Raw genomic sequence first — 24,719 nt, 5'->3', positions numbered from 1 at the left:
TATAATAAATAAACAAATACATTTGGGGTTTGAACAGCATGACATTTAGTAAAAACTAATATTTAGGATGTCAAACCATGAACTGCAATCTAAAGATGACCAGAATCCTCAGCTTATGTTGGGTTTGGAAATGTTACCTTGTGATGTATTTGGAAAGGTTATCCAGTTTCTCGGAGATGATTCTGGCATCTTTATCCAGCTTCCCAGCAGACATGTCGACTCTGATGTTCAATTCAGGCGATGGAAGAGATGCCTGGTCATCCGAATCTACCAGTTGCACCATAACAAGCAGAAGGTCCACCATCCAGCGAATCAGTTTGGAGTGAATTGAATTTACCTGGCAACCTAAGGTCATCTAATGAAATGAATGGATCATTACGTAATGCAGGTAAGGCCAGTCTCAAACATCCTCCTGAAGCCTCATGTCTTCAACGTCAAATATGTTTTCTTGGGAGCACAAGTGTTGTTCAATGTATTCAGGACATCAGCGATTTCCATCCATTCACAGACCCAGAAGGCCAAAAGAAACATAATAGTTCAATCAGGAACATCCATTTCAAATAGAAGCTCTACAAACCATAAAAAAACTATGGATTATTTCAACACATGATTTAGTCAAATATGTACAATACTTGTATGGACTTAAAATTTTGTAATTCAACTGTCTTGTTTTTCTATTTTCTTGGCCCTGGACTGTTCAAGTTATGTACTGTCCACCAGCAAAACGGCATCTTCAAACAGATTTATCAAGCTACCAAGAGCTTCCTCCATCTTCACCCAATCTCTTGAAGGATGCCGTTCAGGTCCACTCTGGGATTTTAGTCTTCTGGACCAGAACTCTGTATTCCCACTAAGTGACATTACTGTTGCATGCATACCTGCATGAAGAACCAAAACACAGTCATTAATTTAAGAATCAAGACTTGACTATATGTGGAAAGTCCTGCATATTACCACTTTCACTATTGATGCGGATTCTCATCTGCTTGTGAAGCTCAGTGATGGTTTTAGACAGCTCTCCCATGGCCTCTTGACCTTTAGGTGGGCCTCCATCTAAAGCCGGGTCTCTCCTAAAGAAAACCGAAGACAAACCTCAATCCAGGACTCTTGTAGGTTTGTTTGCATTTTTGTTGCATTGTTTGCACATTGTTGTGTTAACACCTAGGGTTTAACAGAGATAGGGATTAACTTATTTTTACTTACTTAAAGTGGAAAGTAATAGAATTAATAGAAACCCAGAAAATAAAACAATTAGCATTGTTAACTAACTGTTGACCATTGTTTCAGGTCATAAGACAGTTTCTCCTCTGAAGATCTAACGGTTTCCATATCAGGGCTCCTTTTCTATGATAAAAAAACAGAGTGAATAAAACATTGAAGAATGTAAAAAAATAAAACAGGAATTCGTTCACTGATCTGGTCGTCACAGAACTTCTGCCACTTGACAACATGAGCTCGAACAGATTGGATGGTCTCGGGTTGACTGCTTTCAGTCTTTCGGAGGTTCTCCATGAAGGTGGTTAGGTTCTCTTTCCATTGGTCGGTCAACTCAATCATATGCGATACATCCTCTGAATCCTGTGAGGAAATGTGATTATGGGTATAAGCACATACACGGTCAAATCCTGACAGATCTGTTAAGATGTGAGAGAGTTGTGTTTATACCTTTGTTGTGAGGACGGGAGTGAAGTGCTCGGCAGTCTTGGCCCAGGTTTAATCGCTAACATTTAGCCGTTTGACCAGCTGGAGTTTATTTATCTTTATTATCTGAAGGAAAAATGACAGACAGTTAGTTTCATTCATAATTTATTCACCTTCAGGTCATTCCAAACCTGTTTGACTTTCTTTCTACTGCATAACACAAAAGAAGATCCCTGAAGATAATAAAAACAGAACATTTGGAGATTGCAATTGCCAACATTTTTATGCCATTTTTCTTTTGCCTGTTTTGTCTTCAGTTTATTCTTAAATGGTTTAGTTTGACAACAGCAAGAGTTGTGACTTGTGAAACAATTAGCGACAGATTTAGTAGATTTCAGGACGATAATGAGAAAGAAGTCGGCATCCCTTCTTTCAAAATCCCTTCAACTGTCCATATATTCTGCAATAATTATATGAATGCCTTTCAAAGGCAAGTCCATTCGTTATAGGTGAAGAGTTTATCACAGAGAACCTTGTATTCTTCCTGTGCCATTTCTGAGTTCCGACTGAACCAGATCAATGCTGAATCATGGGGGAAAATTGGGCTACCATTGTCTGTTATGTAATGGCTTTCGATCCTCAGGTCCGGAGGGTAACGATTGAGGTGCCCTTGAGCAAGGCACCTAACCCCTACTTGCTCCCCGGGCGCTGCAGCAATAGCTGCCCACTTCTCTGGGTGTATGTGTGTTCACCACTTGCTGTGCGTGTGTTCACTACTCTCTGGATGGGTTAAAAGCAGAGGTATATTTCGGATATGGGTCACCATATCTGACAAATAGATCACATTCACTTTTCACTTTCACTTAACTTTGTTGAGTTAAAAATGAACAAGAATTGTTTTGAGATTTCCTAGGCCCATGCTGGTGATGAAAAACGCTGGGCTTAAATGTTTGTCCTGTGCTTCTAGTAATGCTAGTTAAATACAGCTTTCTGATTGGTCAACTTGATTGTCTCTGCTCAAGTTCTTGCTTTTACACTTTCCTTATATTCTTTACCTGTCATACAGACTGGCTCCATGTAATTATATTTCAATTTTTTTATCATTTGACTTTGTCTGGATTGCGTGTGTGCATTTGTTTTTTGTCGAGCACATGTGCACGTTGTTTTGACAGCTCGCCATTTGCTCGGTGTCATCATCATCATTCACCCGCCCTCGTGTTTCCCAGTCAGGCTTTCCCTCTCACCGGTTCTTATTCACATCACTCATTCACCTATAGATTATTTCCCGGTCATTATCGCATTTATTCTCCAATTATCCTGTGTCTGACTTAAACTGAAAGCCTAGAATCGGTCCTGGACGGAGTTCTCACTTTGGATCCAAACTCTTCATAGGTTAAAAAACATGTAAAGGATGGACTTTGTCGATATCTACTGGTCATTCTAGTGAACTGCATCGTCTCCTATACCAAACTGGCCTAAAACCTCATATTGTAGGCCAATAGATAAAGTTTGACACATATTGATGTTTAAAAGATATCATTCGTAAATAGATTAGCATTTTACAATATGAATGCATGGGTTGTCTGTAAAGATATACACATCTACATTATTAAAAGCTAAGTTTAAGAAGGGCATTGTCAAGGTTAAGCCAAACTCGAGCTCTGTAGCAAAGATGGGATCTCCGTGACTTTTTTCCGACACACGGGTCACTCAATCTTTCATCTGGAGCAGTGGCTGGTGATAAAAAATTTTGAGGGGGCGCAAACATACTGAAAATCAAACTTTCAGACTATAAAGCCATCATTATATATATATATATATATATATATATATATATATGTATGTATAGCCATTAATCAGGCGATGTATCATTATTACAGTCAATGCATGCAAATAAATGTACTATGAATCAGTGAATTTGATTGAATGTGGGTTTATTATCAGTAATGAAGTAATCAAGGTAATCATTAAAAAAAACTTTTACCTAATCATTATAGCAGTAACACGATTTGGAAAGAGATTTTGCTCTCCTTTCTTTCAGACTTGCACATTTCTCAATGACCTTCTGGTTAAAGTCAATTATCTCAGTCACCACTCTCCTCTCCATTGACAGCATGGCCAATGCATTTAGCCTCTCCTGGGTCATGCTATTTCTAAGAAAAGTCTTAAGTCTTTTCAAACAACTCTCAGACTCTGCTGTGGTCATGGGTGTGGTGATGAGGATCTTTAGGAGAGTGACAGTCTCTGAAAAGACTTCTTCAAGATTGTTCTCCTTAAGCAGCTGGAGTAGGTCCACAGCACGACAACAGGTTCTGAAATCTTCCTTGCCGTGGATGAGACTAAGCTCTGTCTTGAGCTTACTCCCATTGAACACTGGATAGGCCTTCAAAGTCCTACTCAGTGCATCTTCAGGAAACGCCACGGTGTACGGTTCAAACCTGTCTGCTTGCAGCAAGGTGGCACTGATGAGGTGGCTTGTGAAGCAGAACCGTTCCATGGTGTGTTGGAGTATGGTGCCACAAACCTACAGAGTGAGGGACAAATACAAAAATGATGTAGTGATGACAAAATGTCAATTTCAACTGCAACATTTAAAATGATCAGTTTTATGTTATAGAGAGACGGAGACCAATTTCAGTGTTTGAATCCCTGATTTATCCAAACTTCATACATATGGACTAGACATTCTGAGACAACATGTCAAGTTTCATGAACTTCTGATGCTTAGGGCGCTAATAGCAATTTTTAAAATATCAGCCATTTTCATGTCAATCAGATTCAGCGAATATGAAGGCCGTAATACTAACTTTTCCCACTAGAGGAAACCTAAGAATAACAAACCTATTTAGATCACAATTTAAAGACTATGGAAATGGTTAAATAGATCGACTTGTAGTAAAATATGCATTGCAAATAAATGTAGTATAGTTTCATTAAGTTTAATAAAGCCCAATATCAAAGGATCTACTCTTTGCTACAGTACTTAAGCAAAAATGTATAAACTCAAAGACAAGAGAACACATTCAGTAACCAAAGAAGGTAAATGAAACAATGCCATTTAACTTGATGTTAATATTTTTTACTTTCTTTTTGATGGCTTCCTTTGATATATTTTTCAAGAAACACTGCAGAGTAACAAGGACTGCAATAAACTCACTTCTGATGCAATCCGTTCATGGACTTCTGGACTGGTCGACCGCCGCCTCTTCGGTTGAGAAGCTCCTTCACTGCTTTGGTTAACCAGAGAAGGATTGACAAAGGATTAAGAATTGTATGACTAATAACAATAATAATGATAACAAATACAAAAGGAGGAACGCAGCTGCTACCTGATCTTCTGTATGTCCTGCTGGAACTGCTGGATGCTCCCCTTAATGTGAACTGAATCTATAACCTTCTGCTGGAGTTTGGCATAGAGATGTCCACATGTGGCATGATGATGTGGAAACGGTGCAGATATTTTTTAAATCCTGATCATCCAGCAGCATGGCAAAGCCTCCTGCCTCTCTGGTGGAAACAGGGTCAAAGTTACCCGAGTCTCAAATAGTTTCAAAACAGCGAATGAGGCCCTCTCTGTGCTCAAACACTGTATTGATGGCACAGCTGTGAAGGTTCCATCTAACACTGCTCGATGCTGGTAGTCTATGGGCAACAACTTTATCAAGTACATTTGTGCGCTTGGAGGATTTGCCAGCCTTTTTTCCAGATCACCCAAGGTCAGAAAAAAAAAATCTAACTTTGGGTATGTGAGAAGTGGCCTTTTGCATTATTAAATTGAGTTGATTCGAATAGCAGTGGATGTAATGGACATTTGGGTACACATCTTGAATCTTCCTTTGAACACCTGCATTGGCACCCCTCATCACGCTGGCTCCATCATACGCTTGGGAGATGAGTTTACTCGTCTGATACTCCGGAAGGATGACAGCAAGATGCTCTTTGAGTCCTGTAGCGACGGAATCAGCTGTAGTTGAATGCAGATGAATAAAAGCAAAAAACCTCTCCTGTACGTTGCGATATGTACTGTGGCAACATCTGTGGTCTCGTCGGCCTGGATTGATAGAAAATCGCTGCTTTGTGCTTCTTGGATTATGTGTTCCCATATAACAGCCAACATACAGTCCAACAGCTCGTTCTGCACGGTTTTCGAAGTTTGTGTGGCGTTCTGGGTGGTTGCTAGGCGTTTTTTTAATCAAACTCCCCTCAATATCCTATATAGACTGTTTTTTCTCTATGTTCAGATAAAAAACAAGAATAAACTACCTGTTTCTTGAAAGGGATTTCATCTAGTAATACACCATCTCAGATTGGTACTCAAACAATATCAGGAATTTCTGATGTTAATACTTCCCATGTCCACTGGAAGTTTCTGGTGAGTAGATGATTCTTTTTTATATTAACTGCATATATTTAAGAACATTTTTTTTGTATCAAATAAAATGATTTTTATTATGTTTCAATGTTTGATTTCAGTTCATAAATGCTTTGAACCATACCGTTTATGTGGTCAACCCATCAAAGAGTTCCAAAGAGAAAGCTGAATCCAGGTGTTCTGCAAAAAACTTCAGGTATTTGTTAATTTATCAGTTTTGTTTAACAGAAGTATTGACAGTCAAAATGTGTCAGGACTGTGCATACTTGATGTACCATTCTCTACACCTCTTCAGATGCTTTAATGCTGATCCAGAATATTTTTTATATAATTTAGCATATTTAATGAAACTGATATTGACAAATATCAAACAGTTATACAAGCTATGAAATATTGTCTGTCCACGATTTTGCAGCGAACACATATTTTGGGGGAAATTAATTATCCACTAAAATCATATTATTATTATATTACTTTTTATGTTTAATCTTAAATAGGATGTGAAATTTTGTCTGCTTATTATTCACTCTTTACGCCTCGATATTTTATAATTTGTATCAAATGTACCTATTTTTTCCTGTGATCTTTATATCAATTTCAATAACTAACATAACAAATCACATTCAGCAGGTACCTTACAATAAGAAGAGAGTACCATGGGAAAACAGAGTGGCAGAACATAAAATGGAAAGGAGGAGAGCTGACCCATCCAACCCAACAGGATGGCAGTAGCTGTGGCGTCACTGTCACCATGGTATGTGAAGTAATGCAGAGTAATATGTGAAATATAATTTAATTTTAAGTTGGTTTGCTAATAGATGTTGTCTCTACATTACGTGTATTTTTTTTTCTTAACTTTGTTTTGCCTGTGGATTTTTTCGACATTATACAAATGACCATTTGGAATTGTCTCTTAGTTTTTTCCACAGCTGTATCTAATGAATTGAATGTTGGTGCTTGTTTAGATTGCAACGGAAGTGATGAAGGCCTTTCCAGCTGTCTCAGTTATAAGCTTTAGGACTTCAAAAAAAGAAATGGCAATTGAAAGAGGAGTAATGGCTGCCCAGACACTGGAATCATCAGGTTTATTAAGGAAGTGATTGTATGTGCTATGGTGCAATGATAACCAAATGTAGCTTTGTCAGCAATACACTCATAAAAAAAAAGTGCTTTAAAGGTTGTTCACAGCGATACAACAGAAGAACCATGTGTTGTTCCCCAAAGAACCATTCAGTTAAAGGTTCTTCAAGAACAATCTGTTTCTTACTTTTTATAATCTGAGGAACCTAGTTTCGCCACAAAAGAACCTTTTGCGAAACAGAATAACCTTTTGGTTCCACAAAAATCTTTCTATGACATTTAATTACCTTTTGAAGCACCTGTTTTTTAAAGAGTGTATCCTAAAGTAGTTTTAACAAAACTTGATTGTTGAAGAAAATCATTTTTAACTAATCTTCATACAAAACAACTATTCATTATGATCACCTTGCTGTCTAGTATTAATTTAAATAAGAAAAATTTAAAGAATGTCAAAATTTAGAGCAAATTACATACCAGACAACACAATAAGTTGTGGGCTGGGCTAATCAATATGTCCAGGTTATAGCAAAGGCAATTAAACATTAAAAAACAGTAAATACAACTCAGGAAATCTGATAGAGTAATAATTAACAATACAATTTATTTTGACCTTTTTGGCTAAATTCTTCTACACATTGGTTAGTGTAATATCTCTATCAGCACTGAAGCTTGTCTGGAAAATTTAATTCACATATAAGTTACAGACAGCTTCTGGCACAAAGGTGGTTTATAATCATTATTATGTGTCAGAGTGCAATATCTTGTTTTTATTATTGAACCAAAAGCAATAGTATTGAATAAAAATCGAAAATGTAATTATAGGGCAATGCATGCCTTTACCTGGACAAAATCAAGAAGCCTTTATGCATTCTGTGAAGGTCACAGAAATAGCAAATATATGAACAACAGGCATCACAAACACAATTACAGTGGTAAAGATGGCTTTTTCTAAACAAAAGGTAGTTGTAAAATAAATTACACAGCAAGTTATCTATGAGGCAGGGGAGAAGGTAAATGGGAGTGTTGAACAATGGGAGAGTAGTTTGACAGCTGCAATGATTAATCCAGATGTTTGCATTAACTCATGGCTGGAGATATAAATTATGCCATGAGAAGCAAAAATCAATTACAGAGATTAGGAGAGATTGAGATTAACGGAAATTATTGGACTCTTGACAAAGTATACCTAGTGTTAAAGTAAAAGTACACAATACAAAAGAAATCTTAATCGGTAGTTCACTCAAAATTAGAGGTATTTTTATAATTGACTTACTATGTCATTCAAACCTTTGACTTGCTTTTCTTCTGCAGAACCAAAAAAACAGATATTTTGAAGAACATTTGCTATTAAAATAATACAATGGACTGTACAAAGACAAAACATGTCTTTAGTGTTTAGTTTTCAAATACAATTAGGGTGAATCAATAACATTTGGTGGAATTTGAAGGATAAATTAATAAAATTAAATAAATTAACTTGTAATCTGAAGATATTTATTTCATTGAAATTTTACCTTTCACTCTAGATTCAATGTGACTGTTGTGACAGGTGGTTCCATGAACAGTGTCTGGGATTTAAGAAAAAAGAATTGAAATGAGCAAGAGCACAGAGCTGGAATTGCAGGCTATGCTCTTTTGAATGTCTTTGAAACCAATACAATTGTCATTAAACTGTCTGAATGTTTTAATGAGCAACAAGAAGAGAGGGGGTTATTTAAAAACATATTCTGATGTTGTTTGAGTGCCAATCTGAGATGGTGTACTATGATTCTGAGGTGAAATCACTTTTAAGAAACAGGTAGTTTATTTTAAATCCCTACCTGAACATAGAGAAAAAAAACAGTATATATAGGATATTGAGGGGACTTTTATTAAAAAAATCCACATCATAAAGTCCTGATACTATTTGAGTGCCAATCTGAGATGGTGTACAATGATTCGGAGGTGAAATCACTTTTAAGAAACAGGTAGTTTATTTTTATCTGAACATAGAGAAAAAAACAGTACATATAGGATATTGAGGGGACTTTTATTAAAAAAATCCACATCATAAAGTCCTGATATAGTTTGAGGGCCAATCTGAGATGGTTACTATGCAACCGTTAAAACACTTACAAATGAAAGAGTGCGAGCTCGATTTTATTTGAAATGTGTCGTCCCGCGCTCCTACCGCAATCTTTCATATGTGGAGCCTCACAGCGTTGTCAAGATGGCTGCGGCGGATACTTTCATGCCGCTTGCACTTATCAGAGAGATGTTTTAATCGAAAACCCCTGTTGTTTTCTCGGTGCCTGGACTTAGAAACAGCAAACAGGGAAAATCAATAAAAGGCTTCACTTACATCGCATCCAGCTTACACCGAGTGTAACATCGACCGCGATCACTTGACTGCAGCTGAATTTGCAAGTTGAGTCGATCTGGTCCAAACTCATTGAGCCGTTTTTTATCTTCATCCGAACGCATTTTAAACGGGTTTTCTTGTAAAGATAAAACCGATTTTTCTTTCATCTCGAGATAATTTCGCTTGCTTCTACATTAATCAGTACCTGTCAGTCAAATGACAATCTGCTGCTGAGCGGTAATGAGACGCGTTGAGAACGGTCCAATCACATGAGCCCAAAAATATAAAAACAATATTGATTCGCTTACAACAAGAGTGGGAGGGTTTAGGGCGCAGAGTGCTGCGCACCAAGGACGATTTGAAACAAGCCAATTAGAACTCAGCCTCAAATCACATGCTTTCGACAATGTACGCACCTAAATAAACATTCGTTTCTTTAAATACAGTTTTTATTTTTTATTTTTTAATAAATGATAATATAACTAACAGTGGAATAGTTCGACTAAACTAATTTATCTCGTTATTAATTTGAAAAATACATTTAACTTATTGTTGCCATATTTTCTATATATATTTTTTATTTTTTATTATGCTTCAGAAGCAATTACAATAAGGCATACAAAATTTGACAATACAATTTCTAAGAAAGACAAGAGCACAAATAAAACAAAATAATTATACATTTAGAAAGAATACATCAAATTACTGAGTAATAAATACAAATAAGACACAAAGTAAAATACAAATGAAACTCTAATAACCTACATAACATCAGGGTCTTCTAAAAGCTCTTGTTGCCATATTAAAGTCGATTTCTTCTCTGGATAGCTTTAAGGGAGCGGAGCCCCAGCGCCCCCTATTGACCGGCCGCCACTGCTCTCGGGACAGATTATGCCAAATCCTCGTCATTTGGGCCAACAGTATGCTAAAACGTGTTAAGCATACTTTTTTAGAAAGCCTTTTAATAACTATTCCTTATAATTACATTTGTATACAATAAGTAAAATGTATCACACTGCAGGACATTTCAATTTTGTATGAAAAATTTAAACATATATTTTTTTTATGGATAGATATTGCATAGAGAGGTACAGGGTAACATACACACCTGAACTTTGTGGACGTTAATATTTGTTTGTAAACTGAATATTAAAAAATCGAAGTCTTTTTGTTCTTTCGTGGTAATTTTTCATTTGTTTTATGCGCAGAATACTGTATCTACGGTGAAGAGTCAAGAGGCATGTAAAGGGCTTCTGAAAGGCATAAACAGTCTGAAAAGGTCTGCCATTGTTCAAAGTAGGGAGCAATGTTCTTGTAGTTTTAAAAGGATCTTTTCAGGTAGGCCGAAAACCGATCCTGGGCCTTTCCTGGACAGGGTATGCCTGGGCATCTCTGATTTACCTGTGGGACCAGATACGGCCGGGCAGAGGGGGGGGGGGGGGGACCGGAGCAAAAAGGCAACTGGTTACTGCCCGCAAAGGATGAATGGATGAAAGAGGAGAAGGCTGAGCAATGACAAACAAAGGCATTGATGAAGGTTACTACGTGTCGTTTGTGGGGTTTGAGTTGACCAATCCTTTTGACCTGAGGTGAAGTAAAAGCAGGTGCATAATAATGCTGTTCAAATAGTACTTAACATTTAAAGGGATGGTTTACCTGAATGTTAAAATGTCATCATTATAATAACTCTCATGTCATTCCAAACCCATCCACCACATGTAACAAAAATCGCAGTGTCAGCATTTTGTTTTTTTTAAATGTGATACTGTAACAATGGTTCTCCCACTGTGGCAGGCTACTTGAAGAGACCCCTAGTGGTGGTACGTGACATGAACGGAAATTAAAAACTATTAATTTCGTCGTTAAAATACAATGTAAAGTGTTTAACAATGTTCTCTAGGCGTTTAAGTATACGAATATTTATCGTCTCTGTTAAATATTATTTTAACATTGTCTTTCTTTGATATAGTCTTTCTGCAAGTCCCCACAAAAGTTAATAAATCCCGCATAAAAGTCATTTACAGAGCCCTGTTTACTCTGCACTATAGAAAAGTGTTTTGTGTATGCTATTAATGCTGACTAACATGGAATTTATTTTGAAAAAACTTAGTTTGAAAACAGATTGTAAATAAAACAAAGAGTTTGTATTCTTAATAATAGGCCTACATAAAAATTGGAGAACGAGGTCTAAAGATAAAAGTTCACAGCTCTACTATTAATTAGATTGTTTATTCATGTGATTTTTCTATAGCGGTCATAGTGGTGCTTGGTACAACTATTTTTATTACTTTTAAAACTACTGCTGTAGGAAAACAAGTTACTCAGAAATTGTCATTTCAAATATTTATGAATAAACGTATACTTTTGTGAAGATTGCTTTAGCCTATCATTCTATTCCTTATTAAAATGTTCCCACCAAAACATAGTTTATGCTAAAATATTATAATTACCAAAGTTAACGCTCTTAAATATGAATACATTAAAAAAATATTGTTATTTTAAAGTATAAAAGTAATAATTATTTTATGGCAGTGACGTTCATGTAGCCTATTTTGGCGATAGCTATGATACGGTTTAAATGTTTTGTTTATGTCTTTGAAGTACTTAGAAAACAAATAATAATAATCTACTTTAGCTTGAAAGTCTTTAAAGAAACTTTTCACAGGAAATTAGATGCACTTTGCAGCTGCGCGTTTTCTTATCGGTCGCGCGCGTCACTGCGTAAAAATGGGCGGGGCGTGAAAAGTTTGCTTAGTAAGTTGAATGAGTGACAGTTCATCATCCTCCGCTATGACAGATCGCGTGAGGCATCGGGTAGGATCCACGCTGAATTTCAATCGTACTATAACCCTTTTTATGGATTTATACCTGTGCAACTATACTTTTTCTTTTAGGACCATGGTTTCTGTTTCATGTCGAACCGTTAAGGCACCTAATAGGCACTTCATTTAGGGTTCCTTTGTTTCCGCTGTACTTGGGGAAACATTCAATGACATTTGATTTGTAAATTATACATCAGTCCGAACACGGACCTCCAATGTTTTTGTTTTTAAACAATCGCACCTTACCGGAGGATGCCGTTTCCAACGCAAACGACGTCTAGCCTACTACATTTAGGCTTCATGAATATGTGACCATTGACTCGAAGATGACCCTGAGGAGGCTGTTTCATGCTTTGCCTGTCGTTGCTTTGACTCTTTTCGTCCTGGTTTTGCTGAATTTGCAACTGCGCACCCGGAGTGACCTGCAGCCTGGCGCGCATCTTGCGCACGGACTGGTGCGGAGTCAGGCGAACTCTGGTTGGAGGACCGCAGGCAAAAAGTATGCTGATGATGCAGTCTCAGACGAACACAAGCCGACAGCTCAAAGTTGGAAAGAGACTAACCCAAAATCACTTCTGGAGATCAGCGATATCTTCATTGGTGTGAAAACCACTGGCAGGTTCCACAAAACACGCCTTGCTCTGCTGTTGGAGACCTGGATCTCCAGAACTAAAGACCATGTGAGTGTTTATTGACATACTGTTAAATATGCAAAGGACGTTATTGACATATATATTGTTAATCAATAATGTGTCTTCATTGTCTATTATGGGTATTGCTGAATTAAGAGTATGGTAACTGATGATGTCACAGGATGTGCCTTCAAGCTGTGCCTTCTGGCTGGCAGGAAAGTGCACATCCTGTGGCATTAACAGGACGTTATGTGCAACGTTCTTGCAGACGTACAGGTGCAAAACCTCAGACGTTCCCAAAACCAGATATGGTTGTTTTGTCTGTGTCTTTGCGGTGCAGAAAAAATCCTCCCAATCACAAAGACAGTTTTGTCAGTTTTTTTTTTCTTTTGTAAACCAAAATTTAAATGTCCAAATGACTCATTGAAGGAAATGTAAGTGTTGGCACCACCGTGCCACAAAATTGGCCAAGAATGGGTGAATCTATATTTAAAAGCATCAATCTGCTCTAGTTCCTGTTTCGTCTGCCCTTTGTGCGTTTATAGACTGACTACTTCCTGTCTTCTCTAACTCGGCTGTTGCAGCTCAGTCACGACATCAGGTTAGCTTCTCTATGTGGCACAAGAACCAAAACTCACTGTGACCTTTGGAAACACTACAAGTAGAGTACTAATAGCAAATGGAAAAGTATGTGACGGTTTTAATGATGCACGTGTTTAATGATGCTCGTGTCACATGTCGCAAGTTTATTGTATAATTCACAGGATTTTGTTAAGCATCAAATCCTGTTTTAAGACAAAAGTTCCTCAAAAGAACTCTTAATTTAATAAAGCATGCAGATCTCTAGATAATGACACCATCTCTTCATACAGACCAGATCAATTGTGGGGAAATTTGACCCCACAATCAAAAGAAATGTATAAATAAAATCTATAAAATGTATATAAACTATAAAATTTCTATACAAAATGTATTATTTCATTTTAACTAAAGTATAAATAGAAAGCTTATTTATTGAAATATTATTTTATTATTTTATAATAATATTAAAATATATTTTTAGCACCATTATTAGATCATGAGTTTATGCTATTTTTTATTATTCCCATTTTTCTTGCATATTTTCAATAGATTTTCTGTAGATTAAGCTGGTTTTATGGAAACATATTTTTAAATATAAATCACCATAAATAAAATCTAGTATAACATTTTTTTAAACAATTGACCAAAATAAAAGAATGAATACAAGTTGTTTTAATGGACATTCATTTGAACCTTTATACACGATTTAACTCTGGCCTGCTGTGACATGACATGTACAAGGCAGAACAAAGCCAGATCTTACACAAACAGTTGTACATTCACACTTTCAAAGAGCATCCGTCATTCCAAATGTAACATGACAAGTGTGAAATAGTGACGTCGCTGATATAAACGAAAGTACCATCACAGAGCATGTATGCAAAGTGATAAGCAATGAAATTAGCCTTTGCATTCCAATTAAATTATTGGAACCTTCTCGGCGGTTTTGCAACAGAGTTTAAGATGAAGTCCTATGCAACATCAATGTAAAACTCCCCACTTCTGCTTTTTTATGTGAGCAAATGAGGATGTATTCAAGTTGTTGTGTTTTGAATGTTGCTATTTGGTTGCTGTCATGTTTTGGGCCAGCCAAAGAGGCCACGTCAAATTTAATTTTCTCAAATTTCCAACTAGTAATATTTACCAAAAAAATAGTTTAAACTTACACACAGTTTTTGAAGTAAATAAAACCTTTACTTAATATTACTTATATAGTACTTAAACTGTTTGCAAGAGCTTGACAAAAAATGAAGTAAAAATTTATTTAAATAAACTTTGCTTATCTTTTTAAAGTCAAAATTATTTAAAAAGTTTAAGTAAATTCTATAGTTGTTTTTTCTGTGTAGAAGCAAAAAAGCAATGTCATCATTTGTTCACATTAAACAAGTTGTATCATATTGTTGATGTCCTTACTTCTAACAATATGTTTTTAAGTAGCATATATGTATAATATAACGTTTCTGGCTATTCATGAGCCTTGCCAGCATGTTCTATAATGGCAGGATGTTGTCCGTACAAGTATGTTTTTGCTTTTGTGTGCAAGTGTACCCTTTGCTTCGGTGCCAATAAGAGGAAGACTGAATTTGAAACAATGACAAAACGGAAGTCTATCTGAGCGAGAGGAAGTCCTGAGCTGAAGAAACAGGAATTGGGGGTAAACAACAACCTCGGCACTTTTTTACAGAAGTCAAAAACATCAAAACGCTTCGCAAGAGATATACACTCTCCGGACATCCGAACAAAAGCTTTAGCAACTGTTCCGCATTGCCGCTTTGATTAGCCGGAAGACATTCTTGAATTGTGTTGCTGAGCATGTTTTTTACGTGGAATATTGTGTTTTTAATGTAAAGTTGGTTAGATGTCCATATTCAAGTTTCAAATGTCTGAAAATGGCTTGTTTTTCTGATCGGCTATCATTTTGGGATACTTTTTCGTCTCTCTGCCCTGAATCTGCATCCCCGTTTATTTCTCACAAGCATATTTTATTTCCTCCCAAGCTGGAAAAACAAAATAGACATGTGTCCTCCCCTGGTTTGACTTCATTATTTCGCTAATAGGCAGATCTGCTTGAGTTTCGCATCTTAGTGTTTCTCCAAACCGTGCTTTATGATGTTCAGTCATTGTCTGTGTCACTTTAGCTCTACCGTGTGGCCAAAACCATGGCTAAATATGAACCTTTATGATTTACGATGAGCTTACAGTGTTTCCATTGGCTTCGGCCCATTGACTTTAATGGTTGTGCCATTGATCGGTGACTTCGATTATGCCGTCCGTGCTCAAGGTCTGTGACGGGGGAGACACTGAGAATTACGATCCTAGACATCTGTAGCACCTGGACGTTGAAAAGAAGCGACAATCCTCCGCAGCATCATAGGGTGTGTTAAAGATTTCTCTTGAGGGTGATTGTCGTGGGTCCAAAAATGTGCATCTTCATTTGTACAGTCATTTAGCAGACCAGTTTTGGCGTTTGTGTGCCGGTTTAATTTTCTCAGATGTTGTTTTTAGAAACGCACACGCTCGCACAAAAACATTTTCCAAACAGCAGTTGTGGTGTCCCACCTACAACATGGGTGATTACAAACCAGAGGTCTCTGTTATGGGGAAACTGGGAATGCAGATGCTCAGATGGCTCGCGGAGCAGCAGCTGTTGTCTCACGGTGGTGGCTGATGGGAGATTTGGATGTTGCCCATTCTAATATCCAGAGAAAAGAGCATTAGGCTCCCAGTGCAACGTTTCTGCAGTAATGTGCAGATATGTGCTCAGGGCTGTGTACATCTGTTTTACTTAAATTAACTTAAAATGGCTGTATTCTACATTTTATGTTTTTTATTACCCTGGAGAACACTTATGATGTTAGTCCATAATTTCAGATTCGTATTTACTTTTATGTTTTTTAGCCACACTTGAATATTAGACTGAAACATGAGGTTTAAATCTGTAAGTTTGTAAGTTAAATGGCTTCTAAATATTATTTTACTGTTTTACAGACGTTCATCTTTACGGACAGCTCAGATGAAGACATTTCACGTGAAGGTGTGGATTATTAGTGATGTTTATATTCTGCACTGTTTTGTCTGGTAGATTATGAATTGTTTCTCAGCTGTTCATCGTGTCTATCTGTATTTGTAGGATTCAATGTCGTGGTCACCAACTGCCCACCAGAACACAGCCATCAAGCTCTGTCCTGCAAAATGGCCGCCGAATACCACCATTTCATGGCCTCTGGAAAAAAGTGAGTTTTAATGGTTCACATGCCTGTGGAATTGGGATATGACCTTATTGTGCGATACATTTTTATTCACAATCATGTTGTCTTACATCAGTCTTCTCAATGTTTTTCTTCGATATTTAAATACAAAATTATTTAGTATTTTTATAATAAATATTTAAATCTATAATATTAGTTTATATATATTCATTTTATACATAATACAATAAAATAATACAATTATAATTTAGAAACATAAAAAAATTCTAAATAAATACATAAATTATTTAAAAAAAAATTATTAAAACATTTTTTTTTATATAAAAAATATGTTTTCAGATGGATTAAAACATTACAAAATCAATATTAAATATCAAAAATAATTCCTGTCATAACCTTATTAACTCGTAGATTTCCATGGCTTTTTAAATAAAAAATATATAAACAACATGAAAAATTTTATGCATTAACCTAAGCACAAATTATAATAGTTATTATAGTTTTGTTTAGGGTTTTATTTAGTTGTATTAATATTTTAAATAAGCTTTTATTTTTATAATTTTTTTGATATTTTTATTTTTAGTTAAATGATTAGCAATTTGGTTTTATGGTTTATGGTTTTATATTATCTATTTTCATTGTAGTTTTTATTAATTATTATAATTCCTGCCTTATTTCATTTTTATTCTGAGGCAGCATTTAATTTTTCCATTAGTTCATTTTGGGTGTAATGTCCCTTTAATATTATATTATTAATAAATACGAATTATAATATTTATCACAATATTATTTTAGTATTTATTATTATAAGAATTAGTATTGTTTAATACATATGATTTGTTTATTATTTGATTCAATTAAGTAATTTCTGTGGACAATATTTCCAAAATCTTATCGCTAACATTGTTTTTTAAGAACACGGACACTGATAAGGTTCATCCAAAAAAGGGTGTTTTTCCAATCACTTTTAGGCCAACATTTTTTTGAATTCAATTAACATAACGTTTTCAAAGTTTGCACTTCAAGAAAATAAATAAGGAAACTTATTATATTTTCGTAAAACATTATAATACAAACATTTTGTTTTTGGATAAATACACCTATGACTAATTTATGAAAACCTTTATTTTGTTCATGTCATTTTGTAAGCCTCTATTCAAAACGTGCGCTTTTATCGTAGGTGGTTTTGTCATGTTGATGATGATAACTACCTGAACCCTGGAGCTCTCCTGTCTTTCCTCTCTGGCTTCTCGGTGGAAAGCGAAATCTACGTGGGCAAGCCAAGTCTGGATCGACCAATGAGAGCTCACGAGCTTATGAAAGGAAATAAGACGGTCAGTATCCCATAATTACTCCTGTTGCCTTATCACAACGATCTACAGCACGTAGCTCATTTTGCCAGCGCCGCTACACAATTATTGATCAAATATGAATAAATCTAGATTTTAATTAGCCGACAGATCGTTTGTGACACTTTTTTCCCGTCGGTTTTGGCATCGATCAGCCTTCACCAATATTCTTTGCGGTGAACCGAGCGAGGTTTTCTCAGGGGATCTATCGGCGATTACAATTTTATTGCTTATTGATCTTGAAAAATCTATCAGTTGACAGTCATTAAAAGATAAATTGTTTATATCGTCACCTTCAGTTTTATATCTTTCAGATTAACATGCATTGGCCTTGAGATGGTCTAGCCCGTTTGCTTGTGCCTTCACTTCTTTTATGCGTCTGACTGAACAGGCCACAACTCCCTACAGGGGTGGAATACGGTCAAGAGGATGAGTGATCAGAAAAGGATGTTGAGATCCTTGAAGCAAAATGACCACATAGTGTAAGAGGAATATGGGGGCAGATTTATGTCACCGTCAGAGATGATGCTTCACAGATCCCCGCGGGAGAAAAAACTTGCTTCTGGGGAAAATGAATGAAAAAATAAAGGGATATGCACTGAGGAGGGCGTGATACTGTGTTGGCCAGTTTATAACGTGGGTTAAAAAACTGGTTCATTTGTTTATTTACATATGAACGGAAGTAGATTTTAATGGATTTGTTTTTTAAAATAATTGGTTTATTTATCTTTAATCACGTGACAGGTAGAGTAGATTGTCGTCACGTTTTCGTTAATTGCCGAAGGAGATTCGTGGAGCAGTTTGTCCGTTTGGGGCTACTGTAAAAACAACAACGAGAATTTCAATTGTAAGGTTACCTGCTGTGTATGTAGATAGAAATATCTCATTTGAAGGTAATAAAAACATACTGCTTCATTACATAAGGGGTTTATACACCTCTGAAGAAGTTGTTTTGAGGATCTATTGACAGAAATGCAATATAATATACATAACAATTACACGCTGGACCTTTTTAGTCATGATAAATTGCAAACTTACATAAGATTTGTGAGTTTAATGTCCAAATACCTGCTCGAGGTGAGGCTTCTCAGGAACAACCCAGCGTGCCTTTACATGCACTGCTCTATAATCATCACAATGTTACCGACTGTACAACAGGAGCTTCACGCCGGCCTTTGTATTACATTAGTGTTTAATGGGCAGTATGATGATTTATATGCATTTATATACATTGCACAATGCAACCTTTTATGGATCAAAGGGAATCACATAATGCTGATTTAGAAACTGATCGGTGGACTTTTGGTCCATTTGTGTTTTAGAGGGAAGTCCGTTTCTGGTTCGCTACAGGAGGGGCCGGATTCTGTCTGAGCAGGAAGTTGGCTGAGAGGATGGCACCCTGGGCAAGGTGAGGCGTGTGCGAGCGTTTTAACTTTGATCTCGAAAATCATTTGACTTTACGGCTTGTTCATCCTCACAGAAAAAATAGTAATAATGAAACCTGAATATCTCAGCTGCTTCTGATAGACAGAAGTGAGATTACAAATCTCAGGTAATTCATGTTGACTCCAGAATAGAAATTAATCACTATGTTTGGCTGTATTGAATTACAGTGGTCCTAGGTTTGAGCAGACCTCTGAAGTTATAATGCTTCCTGATGATTGTACGGTGGGCTTCATAGTTGAGATACGTCTGGGCATCTCTATGGTCCATAGCAACATGTTTCACTCCCACCTGGAAAACCTCCTTCGTCTTACCCCCAGTGATATCCCCAAACAGGTGAGATGTTTGTCTTGATTTATAAATGGTACTTGCTGAGGCAAGCATGACTGGTGCTCAACTCAAGTATTAAACTTGATTCCTAACTTGTCCATTAGTCAGAAATTCTTGGAAATCTGAAAAATCTAATTTACATTTAAGATGGACCAAAACCAAATCTAGGCAAACACCCACACCTTAGCAACCCCATAGCAACACTTAATGGCAATAATTTACAGAATAACATAAGGAAGCAGAACTAACACTAAACCTTTGGGTCGAAATATAAACATTCAGTAATTTACACAAATTAAAAGACAATGGATTTTAGTTATAAGATATGGGCAAACCCAAACTATATACAGGGTTGATATATACATAGTTGGAGTCAAATGTGTACATTTTTCAGGTTGATTTAAACCAATTTTGTCCATATTTTACAATGTTCATTTTTTGGGGGGGACAGACATTTTCTGGTAGCTGGGGCGCCAAAAAAACAGTTACATAAAAAATATTCTTGTGAAATGAAATTCACCTCAAGCCGGTTGAAAATCAATTAAAATATGTGACGATTCAGGTCAGTTGAATGTTATATGAATCGCAATACATGTTTTGAACAGCAGGGGCCGCTGTAAACGTGGAAAAGCTGATGTTTCTTATATGTAAAACAAAATCCAAGAAAAGCACTTTTGTGTTTTTGATTTTTTACTTGATTTGGAATTTGTTTAAAGATGTAAAATGAAGTTTTTTGTTATTTGACATAAAATATATTTTTATTTACCAAAGAAATGTGAGATTTTTGAGCAATAATGAAAGGGCACTTGTTCGTTCGTTTATGTACAAATAAACATCGAGACCAGTATCGTGAATCTCTTCACATGATGAAATCCCTATTTTTTACATTCTTTTTGTACATTAACAGTCTGCACTGTAAATCTTGTAAAAACCTGAAAATTTAAAAAAATACCAGTAAATAAATTCATTGAATTCATGAATTTTGTGTCTTCTTGTACATTTGCAGTCTTTTTGTGTCATTTGCCAGTTTATTTTATCGTTCGTCAAAACTATGTGAAAAGTCTGTAAAACATTTTTTTACAATGTAGCTACTCAACAATGGTTGGATACAACCCAGTATTTTTTTTGAGTGTAAGTAAATACAGTAGTTGTAAATATTTTAACTATCAAACTTGAAAGACACAGGCATTAATTTCTCTTACTATTTTCTTTTCCTCAAATGCTGAAGGTCACTTTAGGTTATGGATGGTTTGAGAATAAATTGAACAGCGTGGAACTCAAAGGAGTTTTTACCGAAGATGAAGATCCGTCCAGGTTAGTCATATGTTCACCTTCACAGGCCACCCTACATTGCTTATTTTCATTCATAATGGTGACTAAACGATGAATGTACAAGGTGATGCATCATTTTTTTTTGTATTCACTCAGATCTGCAAAAGTAAAATGTAGCCAAGTAAAGTACATTTTAAAGCAAGGTTGATTTTTTTAAATCTTCCATTTCATCCTTATATGTAACCAGCCTTATGTTAAAATATGACAATATCTGGCTGAATCTGAATCTTAATCTGAGATCAAAATATCAAAATATTGAGAAAATTGCTTTGAAGTTGTTAGTCAAAGGCGGCGCTGTAGCAGGCCATCTACTCACAAAAATAAAGTTTTTATATATTTACAGTAGGAAATTTACAAAATATCTTCATGGAACATGAGCTTTACTTAATATCCTAATGAATTTTGGCATAAAAGAAAAATCAACAATTTTGACCCATACAAATGTATTTTTGTCTTTTACTAAAAAAATTCCCGAGTTACTTAAGTCTGGTTCTGTGATCCAGGGTCACATATTTGTAATTTTCATCTGTAATGAGTAAACACAGTTTTTCTGTATTTTGTTATTTGCACAAATCCAGACAATTTGTGTTGTCTTATGGACATTTTAAAATTTCTTAATCTGCTTTTAATTCTGCTTAATCAGAATAAAACTTTTTCGAGCTAAACCGCTTTACTTTTCCCTCTCCAGATAATATAAAAAAATTCTTTGAAAATTCATCATCATATTGTTATCTGACATTTTTGGTTAATGTTGATCTGTTGGATTTTTCAGGTTCAGGACAGTCCACTGTCTTCTGTACCCTACAACAAGCTGGTGCCCGGTTGCTCATAACAAGAAGCTGTCATGGAATCAACAAATCCTTGCATGATGCAATCCCTACCCTGGTGGGAAAATCTCTTTGTTCTGTTGAACACAAAAGAAGATATTTTGAAGAATGTAGGAAAGCAACAGACCTGGGGCACCATTGACTAACATTGTCATTATTCCAATGGTAGTCAAAGGTGGCCAAGAAACGTTTGGTTTCAAGCATTCTTCTAAATATCTTTCTTTGAGTTCATCAGAACAAATACACATTTGGAGAAATGGGTGAGGAAACAGAATTTCATTTTTGGGTGAACTGGTCCTTTAACAGAAGAGCTGCTTCACAGAAGTACAGACTAAATATCAACTCAAGAGCTCAACTTTTTCCTTTATTGTGGCCCAAAGGAAAAGCGCAGTGAATTTATCTGTTCATAATATCAGTTTATGTATTCTGCTGTAATGGTCGTGTGTGTCTGTGCTTCAGACCGAAAGCTTGTTTAAAGTCCTGCACAGTGATGAAATTGTCCCATCGGGTGGCCTGGGGGGAAACGTCGAAACCTCAATTTTAACTGAGCCAGTATTGTGTTTGGAATGAATATTGGACCATATTTTCATAGTATTTCAACTGTTTGACACTTTAAGTGTAACTTCTGTTTACAAATCGCACATTATGAGGATTCGATTCCTAGATAGTTCATACAGTTAGTTATTAAATATGTTGTGTATCATGTGTGTCAATGCACTATATACATTTTAAAGCAAACTGAAATATTATTGTGGTAAATTCAATACCAACGGCAATTAAGTTTGCCATTCCAATGTGATCAAATGAATGATTTTAGCTTTTTTATTTTAGCAGCGGTTTAAGAAGCGTGATAAATCGTGATAAAAAGTGACAATGTACACAATGTTTTGAGGAACAAAAAATGGTTGTTTGTGTTATGTTTCTTTAGTATAGATGTTTGTGAAATATGATATTTTTTATTTGAATAATCAACATTTCAAATCAAATTGATTTTTATTTTATTTTTTTAATACTATACTGTATTATTCTACTTGCACTGTACATTACTGTTGTAATATATTTTCATCGTAGCATATGTCTACCACGCTAGAGACTTATCCTGTTTGTTGAATAAAGACTATTTTCTATATAAATGTAATTAATTATTTCAAAATATGCACATGGGTCATTGACAAATACATTTAATGTGTCTGTGTGACAGCAAAAATCTAGAAAAATAGCTATAAAGATAAATCTTTCTAATGCGATTTTATATTATACATATAATTTAAAATTTCATTTTTACAGTATTTTACATTTTGCTATGTTACACCATAGGACACATGCACAGTATTTTTGTCAAATTCCCATGTGAGCCCTAAGGGTGACATAAACATCCACATCCCCTTTTAAAACAACCTGCCAATCAACAGATCCATCAAACAGCCAATGAGATGGAAGAAATTGTGAAGATGGAAAATGTGGGTGGCCAAACTCTCCTGTTTGCAGGTGCTGTGTGAAATGGTTTTGTTTTGTCGTATTGTGTTTGAACCTTTTTGTGGCGGCTGGTTTTCTTCTGAAGAGGACAGAGATTGAATTTGAAATCTTGGCCTGTGTTTGTTTATTTGTTGGGTTAATCGAATATTTATTTTGGATTGGTTTGTTGATTGTTTGTTTGTGTTTGCTGGAACGGATGGACTTTAATAGAGTTTTGATATGTGCTTGATCTCTCTCTCTCTTTCTCTCTTTCTCTCTCTCTCTCTTACAGGGGTTTGTTACTTTTACAGTCTTTTTCTTTTGGCCTATAAGTCTGAATGTCCACCTGTGGCCTGTAGACATTCAGCAGACCAAACACAGCAGAGATGATGATCTGCGAAGTAATTTTCTGCCATCTGCTCACTGCCCGATTTGTGTGCCCATAATAGCAGCAGGAGACAAAACACAAACACACGTATTTTCATGTTGTTTTTGGACATGATAACAGTAACCTCTCATGGGTCATAGAGCAAATCTTTGTATAAGAAGTTTTGTTTACGCAACCAAATAAAAAAAGAAATATATGAGCGACAGATGTGTAAAGAGGTAAAGTCAAGTGATCCTAAATTTTTAAACGGTTGTGTCTTTTTCATAATGGAAAGCTCCAAAAAAGTGAAATGTAAAGGACCTTGATCACATACAGTAATTCTAATATCATGATTTTAATCTTTTTTTGCGTGTGGTTGTTTCAAAGCTTAATTAAATCGAACAAACACAGCAATATAAGAGATAAAGAGTGAGATGTTGATAGAACAGCTATTTTAGTGTCTGTTCTACAAATAGCTGTGAATCTTTAGATTTGAGCAAAGATCTCTATGTTCTCCTGGCATTTTTATTAACTGTTGTTGTGTTTGCACCTTGTACTTTTAGAAAAGCCTGGTACCTTCATCACAGGTGTATTGAAAGCACTTTAGCGGTGCCACGATTCACACGGACAAGCATCTCTCGGGACACGAAACATGCCCGAACCTGCGTCCACGAACCCTTTACAAACCCCCCTGTGTGAGAATCAATGGCCAAATCGATCTGATCTCAATGAAGACACGCGGTCACTGTAGATGGGTATTTATCTTCTTTTTCTGATGGACCATTTGTGATGTAGCCGACATCAATTGATGATGATAATGTAGAGGGCAATGAGTGGCGGTGCAGAGAGGGGTCGAGTGGCTCTTATCCTGAGAGCCCGCTGAGGGTGGACAAGTTCTCATCAGCACTCAGAAACACAGAAACAGGCCCTGACTTTT

The 24,719-nt window shown here is 35.9% G+C and overlaps 1 protein-coding gene and 1 long non-coding RNA gene across 4 annotated transcripts; one reads left to right on the top strand and one right to left on the bottom strand.

Moving 5' to 3' along the window:
- Positions 1-3,577: 3,577 nt before the first annotated feature.
- LOC130429450 (uncharacterized) lies at positions 3,578-9,696 on the bottom strand. Of its 3 annotated transcripts, XR_008907609.1 has the most exons (4): positions 9,435-9,696; positions 4,971-8,661; positions 4,799-4,871; positions 3,578-4,165 (listed from the first exon to the last, which is right to left on the bottom strand). It is a non-coding gene; the product is annotated as an uncharacterized LOC130429450 (long non-coding RNA). The 3 variants fall into 3 exon arrangements; XR_008907610.1 differs by having other exon boundaries at positions 4,799-4,868; positions 4,971-9,683; XR_008907608.1 differs by having other exon boundaries at positions 4,971-9,678.
- Positions 9,697-12,216: 2,520 nt separating this feature from the next.
- Positions 12,217-23,087, top strand: mfng (MFNG O-fucosylpeptide 3-beta-N-acetylglucosaminyltransferase). The gene is made up of 8 exons (XM_056759869.1): positions 12,217-12,936; positions 16,459-16,504; positions 16,601-16,703; positions 17,860-18,013; positions 19,351-19,436; positions 19,642-19,807; positions 21,030-21,115; positions 21,906-23,087. The coding sequence occupies exons 1-8, from the start codon at positions 12,583-12,585 to the stop codon at positions 22,000-22,002; spliced, it is 1,092 nt and encodes a 363-aa protein (XP_056615847.1). The 5' UTR covers positions 12,217-12,582; the 3' UTR covers positions 22,003-23,087.
- Positions 23,088-24,719: the final 1,632 nt, after the last annotated feature.

Source organism: Triplophysa dalaica, chromosome 10 (assembly GCF_015846415.1).
Source record: "Triplophysa dalaica isolate WHDGS20190420 chromosome 10, ASM1584641v1, whole genome shotgun sequence".
NCBI lineage: Eukaryota > Metazoa > Chordata > Actinopteri > Cypriniformes > Nemacheilidae > Triplophysa > Triplophysa dalaica.
This window is presented reverse-complemented; position numbering and strand designations above follow the sequence as displayed.

Excerpts from the sequence above, each read along its gene's own strand:
- mfng (XM_056759869.1), top strand. The coding sequence starts at position 12,583 with ATGACCCTGAGGAGGCTGTTTCATGCTTTGCCTGTCGTTGCTTTGACT. Across the intron at positions 18,014-19,350 it reads TTATGAAAGGAAATAAGACG|AGGGAAGTCCGTTTCTGGTT; the intron begins GTCAGTATCCCA and ends TTTGTGTTTTAG. Across the intron at positions 19,808-21,029 it reads CCAGTGATATCCCCAAACAG|GTCACTTTAGGTTATGGATG; the intron begins GTGAGATGTTTG and ends CAAATGCTGAAG.